Raw genomic sequence first — 8,419 nt, forward strand, 5'->3', positions numbered from 1 at the left:
GTACTTACATTAAGAAGTAACTCATCTTTTGTTTTAAGAGGAAAATTCTTACTTTCCTTCTCAACTTGTAAATCATCTTCTCCATCTGACAGCACTGGAGGAAATGATAAACGAGACGATGAGGAGGAGGAGGAAGATGACGATGATGAAGAGGAAGAGCTTGAACTGTCTGAATCTGTCTCACTGCAGGAAGAAAAAGTTGAAAACTTAGTTGAGTATTATGTAACAATATTAACATTATTCAACTAGGACCTATCTACTCTACATGTTTACTATATTGCGGGTCTAATTCAAATCTAGCATAACTGAAGTTGACTACAGTACTGGAAAGCAGTCTTTAATCCACCAAGAACATTTTCAAAACCCTGCTAAGACCCAAACATTACTTCAATAATTTATTTCAATAATCAAGCACATGACAAATCGTTGACAAAAGGGAGCCCTAGACAAGTCACCTCTCTGTCTCCAACACCCAGATTAACTCAATTGCCAATCAAGTTTCTTCTCAGTCTTCAACTTGAGAATTCCTCAAAGTTACCAACTATGTTAACAGATCTATCTGCTGAAAACTCCTTTGGTCCTTCAGCTTTTCACAGAAATTGTCACCAGTAATCCACATCTCAGTTTAGAATTCTGTTCACTGGCTCTCTCCTCCCACCCCATTTAAAAGCTGATTTTTTTTTTTTTTTTTTTTTTTTTTGACAGGCAGAGTGGACAGTGAGAGAGAGAGAGACAGAGAGAAAGGTCTTCCTTTTGCCGTTGGTTCACCCTCCAATGGCCGCCGCGGTAGGCGCACTGCGGCCGGCGCACCGCGCTGATCCGATGGCAGGAGCCAGGTGCTTCTCCTGGTCTCCCATGGGGTGCAGGGCCCAAGGACTTTGGGCCATCCTCCACTGCACTCTCTGGCCACAGCAGAGAGCTGGCCTGGAAGAGGGGCAACCGGGACAGGATCGGTGCCCCGACCGGGACTAGAACCCGGTGTGCCGGCACCGCAAGGCGGAGGATTAGCCTAGTGAGCCGGCCTGCTTAATCTTTAAAATCCAGCCACTAGAGTTTGAAACTTTGGAATCATTTTGAGCTACTGAATTCTCACATCAACGATAAAATAAAGTCCTTTCTCCAGATGGGTAAACATCAGTCCTATTCCACCTCGTCATCTAAACTTCACTGCGATTATAGCCCTATTCCAGGCGTTCACTTTTCATCTACTTTCCTGTAATAGTTTTAATGCCAATAAATAACCACCCTTTCATTCTACTGTTGTCACCTTCTCCTACTCATGATCTCCTATCCTAATCACTCCATGTGCTTGCTTTAAAAACAAAACTATTACAGGGGCCAGTGCTGTGGCGTACAAGGTTAAGATTCCGCTTGAAGCGCTGGCATCCCATATGAGCACCGGTTCGGGTCCTTGCTGCTCCACTTCCGATCCAGCGCCCTGATAATGTGCCTGGGAAAGCAATACAAGATGGCCAAGGTACTTGGGCCCCTGCAGCCACATGGGAGACCCAGAAGAAGCTCCTGTCCCTGGCCACTGCAACCATTTGGGGAATGAACCAATGGATGGAAACTCTCTTTCTCCCCCTTTCACTCCTTCTATTTCCGCCTTTCAAATAAACAAATAAATAAATCTTAAAAAAAAAAACTATTACTGGACATACACATGATAGAATTACTATTAATTTTATCTGTGATAACAGCATTGTATTTAGTAGGAGAATGTCCTCAAGAATGCATGCTGAATTAAAGTGCTACAATGTGTACAATCATCTTTAGAACAGGTCAATAACATATTAAGAGGCCAGCACTGTGGTACAGCTGATTAGAGCCCCAACCTGCAGCACCAGCATCCCATATGGGCGCCAGTTTGAGTCCCAGGTGCTCCTCTTCCAATCCAGCTCTGTTATGGCCTGAGAAAGGAATAGAAAACGGCCCAAGTACTTGGGCCCCTGCACCTCCATGGGAGACCGGGAAGAAGCTCCTGGCTCCTGGCTTCAGATCAGCTCAGCTCTGGCCATTGAGGTCATTTGGGGAGTGAACCAGCAAAATGGAAGACCTCTCTCTCTGGCTCTACCTCTCTCTGTAACTCTTTCAAATAAATAATTAAAAAATGTATGTTAAGATAATAGTTTCAAAGTGTTAATAGTTAAGTCAAGGTATAATTACATTGGTTTGTACTACTCCTTATACTTTTTACTAATAAACATACAGAAAAATTTAAGAAGTTTTTCCATAAATGCACTGTGTATGTGTACAAAACAAGTCACATCCCTTAGCATGACACCTCAGAGCCTTTTGCAAACAGGTTCCTGATAGCTTTCAAAATGCCATCTCCTATCACCTCTCACACAGGGCCTACATCTAGCATACAAGTTAATATAACTTTTCACATCTCCTTTTATTTTCATGACCAAGTATCATTACCAATGCTATTTCCTTGCCTGAAACGCCCTCAGCCCAGGGAAGTCCTTCTGTACAGGCTCTTTAAAAGCTCAACACAGACAGGTACCACCTCCTCCGAGGCTCTTTACCCACCAAAAGTAGAATGCACCTCCTTCCCTAGCTCCCACAGGACTTTTTCCTAACTATGAAGAACTGTAAACCAAAGACAAATGCGTCAAAACACTGCCTAGCTAACAAAGGCAGAAAGTTGTCGGTTGGCACTTTTCCAATCATCTGTCAAACGTGGTGTCCAGCCACTAAGTTGTCCTATGGGGATTCCATAGCCCCGTATCTGCTTTGAAAACTTGTCCCAAATCGTCCACCACTTCTCGGCGGCCTGCACTGAGAAGTCCGGTGACGGCGTGTACTTCAGCACTGCTTGTTGGCTCCCTGCTTCCTCTCAGTCTATCTCCTACTCAAATCCTTTCTCCTCCACTCTTTGAACTGCTGACTTCCCGGGAAAACTGCTCCCGTGTGTCTGCCTCGCTTACCTGCTACCTAACACACGCAAATATTCGGAGACGACGTTCGGTGACTTAGCGTCATTCCTCACGCGGATGCCCTCTCCCTGCAAAGAGGGTGCACACGGAGGACGGGACAGGGGCGGGGTGCGGACTTTTACAAAATGCATGGAGCATGAACTACTACCAAAAAGCAAGGTCTGGCTACTTCCACGAACATACTCGGATTCTATTCACATCACTGTCAAAAGAGCTAACTTTCAAACGGTCCAAAGGAAACCCTGTACCTCGATGTATCCAGTTCAACAAACAAGACCATCAAACGCTAAATCTGACTTAAAAAAAAAAAAAAAACTCAGCCCTATAGTGAAACTCAAATTACAACCACAAAGGTGCATCTCCCAACCGAACTTGACGGGATCATCCAACATCCCCGGGTATTAGTCTAACTAAAAAGGTGCGCACCCTGCACACAGCACCTCTCAAGGTACCGAGCCCGGGAGAGAAGCGAGCACCGACGACCCCAGCCCAGCCTCAGCGCGTGACTGCAGGGCAGGGCCCGACACGTGCGCCCGCAGCACCTGCGCCCGCCTGGCTAGGCCCCGGCCCCTGCCCGCCCTCCGGGGCCCGCCAGCACCCGACCTGTCCGAGTCCGAGTCCGAGTCCGAGGTCCCCAGAGCACTGGGGGGCCGCGCTTCCTCCGCAGCGCCCGGGGCCCCGCAGGGCGGCGGCTCGGGGCTCCCGCCCGCCACGGCGCTCAGCGCAGGCGGCGGCGGCTGCTCCCCGCCTACAGGAGCCTCCGCCGTCTGCCCGGTGTCCGGGGACCCCGCGTCCGCCTGCACCGGCGTCTGCGGCGCCGGACCCCCGCCACCCCCAGGGCCGGGGCCGCTGAATTTCAGAGTTTGCAGCTGAGCGGCGGCGGCCTCCACCACCTCCATGGCGCCGAGCCCGAGACAGGGTCTCCCTCGGGTTCCGCTGCGGCTCTCGCACACCACCACACAACCACAGCCGCGGGGCAGGAGCGCGCGGGCCAACTTCCCGCGTTTCTGCGGTAACGACGCGCGAAGGCGCCCGGAGACACGCCCCCTTCGCGCTCTCGGCGGCACTTCCGGGGGAGCGTGTGACGCAAGAGGCGCGACGGCGCGACGGCGCCCACCGGGGGCGGGGCGGAGCTGCGCGCGTGCCGAACGGGCGTGGCGGGGCCTGTGCTGTGGCCGGGCCGTCCCTTCCCGTGTGGCGCCGCAGTGCCACAAGGCCAGAGAGTCTCACTGCTGGGTCGGGCCGGAAACGGGCTGCAGGCGCCGCACGCCGAACAGTGGCCGTGGTGGGGGTGCTGGGGTCTGTCACAGACTTGAGCCAGCTTGACGAGACACTTTGATAACTTCATTCTGGTGACGCTAGATCCGTGATTGATGAATACGTTTACAAAAGTAAAAATGGTGACTGGAACTAGTCTGCAGCTCGCTCTCCAAAGCACTCTCGACATAAAGACGGCAGTCACGGTGGTCGGGATTCGGCGGAATGTCGATATTATGGTGATGTCTACACTGAAGTTGACACTGTTTCCTGGAAACCATGAGGAGGGGAGGACCCGCATCCCGTACCAGACTGCCTATTTCAGGTTCAGGCTACTCCACTTACTGTCCAGCTTCCTGCTGCTGCACCTAGGAGGGACAGGGTGAGGGTCCTAACACTTGGGTTCCTGCCACCCACATTGGAGACCTGGATAGAGTTCGTGGCTCCCAGCGGTTGCTGACATTTGAGGAGTGAACTAACGATTGGAAGCTATTCTCTCTGGCCCCCTGCCTTCCAAATACATGAAAATCAGTAAAAATAACGTTAGAGACCCATGTTGTGCTACATCAGCTTAAGCAGCCACATGGACACCTGCCTCCCATATGAGCGCAGGTTCAAGGCCTGACTGCCCCGCTTCTCATCCAGCCCCCTGCTAGTGTACCTCGGAAGACAGCAGACGAGGGCCCAAAGGCTTGGGTCCCTGCCATTCAAGTGAGAGACCCAGGTTCCCAGCTTGGACCGGCCCTGGGCACTTGGTGAGTGAACAAGCGTTTGGAAGATCTCAGTCAACAGTAGAGTGGGCATTCTTTGTTAATTCCCTTTCTTCTCACTTAGTAACAGCTCCCTGCCCTAGGGCTTCAGCCACCTCAGCCCTGCTCTGCTGTGTCGTGGGGGGCCGAAAGCTCAGTCCAGTGGCGTCACCAGTGTAGTAACGGCACTGAGGCAGTATTGGTTCCAATAAGGATGTTATTATGCAGTGGGGGATCCCATGTTCTTAATTCATGCAACACACTGGGTAAACCGACCACCCAAGGTTCCCAAACGACTTCCAGTGCTCCTCCCATCACATCGTCCTAGCCACGCAGGGCCGATTCACGTGGTGTCCGCTTGGGTGGTGCCTCTGAACCGAAGAATGCAGGTCTTGGAAGGCTAGTGGAGTCTGGGCGTTGATGGAGCACAGGACTGGCTGGGAGGCTCTCTCGCGGGAAGGTCTGTGGGTTGCTGGTCATCCCTGAAGGTCTGGGGAAGAGCTTTGGCTCAGCTGCCCTCAGGAGAGTCTGCATGCGGTCGATTTGCTTGTGGTTTATATTTGCTTCATTGTAGTCTTATCAATTGAGTGCAGTCCATTGCTGATGGGTGGTACAGTCATGGGTGGCGTAATTTGTCTTACCTGTTGGAGCACATTGGCCGGCCGCTGCATGTTTCTTGTACTTATCCTATGGGACAGGTCCAGTTCTGTGTGCTTCTTGCAAGCAGGGTGCGAGAGCTTTGCTTCTGCCTGGAAGAGGGGGTTCTGGCTCCGGTGACAGAGGTGAAGAACTGTTACTGGAGAACGGCAGGGTCCTTGTCTGTGTGCGAGAAAGAATTCAGGCAGAGACAGAGAGTAAGTGGAAAGCAAATAGCAGGGTTTATTAGGGCAGGGACAGCCGTAAGAACAGAGGGGCACCTCTCCAGACAGAACTTGAGAGAGAGTGCCCTGTCGCTCAGACTGGGGGAGAGCGGGGCTGCATGGGTAAGTGGAGAGTACACCTGGCCAGGCCAGGCAGGCAGCTCAGCATAGAGGCAGAGGGCTGAGCACGAAGTCCAGTTGAGGGCGGGGGGCTTGCCTCCCCACATCTGCTCCTCCTGGAACAAAGGACTTTTGGGATGTAAATACGAAAAATTCCTATCTGAGTTTTCCCCCTGAAGTTATCAGACAGGAGGAAGTCTGGCTGGTTACAGGAAGAAGGAGCAGGACCCCCTGGAAGGTCGGTATGGGGCAGGATATTTGAAATGCAGATACTGGGCTGCACCTGGAGGATGATCAGGCAAAAGGGGCAGGGATGCCCACATGGCAGGTTATCAGGTAGAAGGGGCAGGGCAGGATGCAGACACTGGGCTGCCCCTGGAAGGTTATCGGATGACTCAGATGCAGATGCTGGACACAGATGTCTCCTTAGGCCTTTGTCACACACACAGAAGCTCATATCTGACTTCCTACCTAACAGAACCACACACAATGAGGCATTCTACCCGCCTGCCATCTTTCCTTTCCAACAACAGCCAGAGCTAGTAGGAGCCATGGGCCTCTGTATCCTGCATAACTCTGCTCTCGGGTTTGTGTGTGAGCTCCTTCCACCTCTCCCCAACTCCTGCCACCTCTGGCCATCCCACGCTGCTGGTGGACTCTGGCTTCCAGCCTATGCTGTGGGATCATCATGGTGTTTAGTTGAAAGTTCAGCAGCTTTGGATTGAAATAAGACACACTATTAAAAACAAAATAACACCTAGACTGTTGGCCCCATTTGGGGAATGAGCCAGTGAATGTAAGATTAATGCTAGCCCTAAGGCCCACTCAAGCATTTTACTATATGACACTTGGCGTATGATGCAAACTTTTCTGGAGAGTTCCACCCCTGGCCCAGATGTTACCAGAACACAAGGCCACAGCAGCACAGATATAACTCTCCCATGAACCTCAAAACAAAATCTACCTAACAAAAATAGCTTAAACATCTTTTATGAAAAAGCACCTGGTAACTGATCCAGTCTGAATACCGGTGTAAGGAACAGGAAAGACCCCTAAAATCTGATAATGGTGTCTGGTTGGAGACGCTCCCAGTCAGGCTGTTGTAGGCAGGCATACAGGATAACATTTATCAGCTTTGAGAGCTGGAAGTTCATACCTTCACCATGCCCCTACCTGGCCATACCTGTGTGCCTACTGGCCAATCAGACTATTTAAGCACTCCCCCTTGGAAGTGAATTAAAAGCCTGGGACACGGTGGGCTTGCTTTCTTGGCTTTCTGGCCTTTTGCCAGTGTAGGCCCGTGCTGCCCTGCACCCCCAAGGGCACATGGCCTTCGGGCCACCAGCCCCATGCTTCATGGCCTAGATGCTCCTCCACGTGGCTGGCTCCTGCTACTCGGTATGAATCCAGATTTCCCTGTCTCCTTTAGATAGGGCCCTCACTCTCCTATGTATCTTTCTCTCTGAATAAAATCTTAAAACATATGGTGCCTCGCTCATTTATACCGATATTCAGACTCCTCCCCTGAACATTAGGCGAGAACCCACACAGGCTTATTAATATTGGGAATTTATTAATAAGCACATGGTGATATCATATGGCACCCCATAGTCCTATTTCAAGGCAGTCCTCTGACTCCTTGATTAAATCTGGCCCATGCCAGCAGCCTGCTCACACCCTCCCTCTTGTATCAGTGCTGCCAGTATAAACTGAGCATCACGGTAGGTCTGGCATCTTAGGAAGAAGTCACCCTATAGAAGCACTAGGACCACTCAGAACCCCCCCGCCCCCACAAGACAGAAAGCTGTACCGTGTGACTTTTGAGGTAGGCTTCTAAAGAAAACTGTGAATTGTGAAAGTAGGAAAACTTCACAAAGGAGAATAATGTCATGTTATTTCCTGCTTGAAACCATAAATATTTATAATCACACTTAGCATAAATCCAGGCTTGCTGCTTTGATTTTCAATACTCTACATGATTTCACTGCTCATTTTCCCTCTTCCTCCTCTTCTTTTCTCTCTCTCTCTCTCTCTCTCTCTCTTTCTTTCCCTCCTATTTCCCTCTCTTTATGCCACAGGCTCATTGGTCATTATGATTTCATTTTAACTTACCAAGTTTGTTCATCACATGTTTCATTTTCACTTTACTGTTCTCTCCCTATTAGCATGTCTTATTTGCTCATTTCTCTATACAAATCCTACACTCTAGAGAGCCTTCCAGACCACCCCATCTAGGAGTGCCCCCAATACCCAGCAGTCACCTTATGGATCACTGGGTTGTTTGTTTTGGGAGGGTATTTATTTATTTGAGAGACAAAGCTGCCTTCTGATATTTCACTTACTAAATATCCACAGTTGTGTGGGCTAGACTGGGCCAAAGCCAGGAGCAGGGAACCCAATTCAGATCGCCCACATACGTGGCAAGGACCCAATTACTTCTTAATCCATCAACTTCTGCCTTTGACCTCTGCACTGGCAGGGAGCTGGAATC

At 50.5% G+C, this 8,419-nt stretch overlaps 1 protein-coding gene across 1 annotated transcript in view; it reads right to left on the bottom strand.

Annotated features, from left to right (window-relative positions):
* The window catches only part of NAF1 (nuclear assembly factor 1 ribonucleoprotein), a 44,816-nt gene extending 40,826 nt beyond the window's left edge, over positions 1-3,990 (bottom strand). Inside the window, exons 1-2 of the mRNA XM_062199357.1 lie at positions 3,546-3,990; positions 9-183 (exon numbers count right to left, since the gene is read on the bottom strand). Coding sequence (XP_062055341.1) covers positions 9-183; positions 3,546-3,841 — 471 coding nt within the window. The 5' untranslated portion in view covers positions 3,842-3,990. The remainder of the gene's footprint in view (positions 1-8; positions 184-3,545) is intronic.
* Between the last annotated feature and the right edge of the window lie 4,429 nt (positions 3,991-8,419).

The sequence above is a fragment of the Lepus europaeus genome, chromosome 8, assembly GCF_033115175.1.
Source record: "Lepus europaeus isolate LE1 chromosome 8, mLepTim1.pri, whole genome shotgun sequence".
NCBI classification, from domain to species: Eukaryota; Metazoa; Chordata; class Mammalia; order Lagomorpha; family Leporidae; genus Lepus; species Lepus europaeus.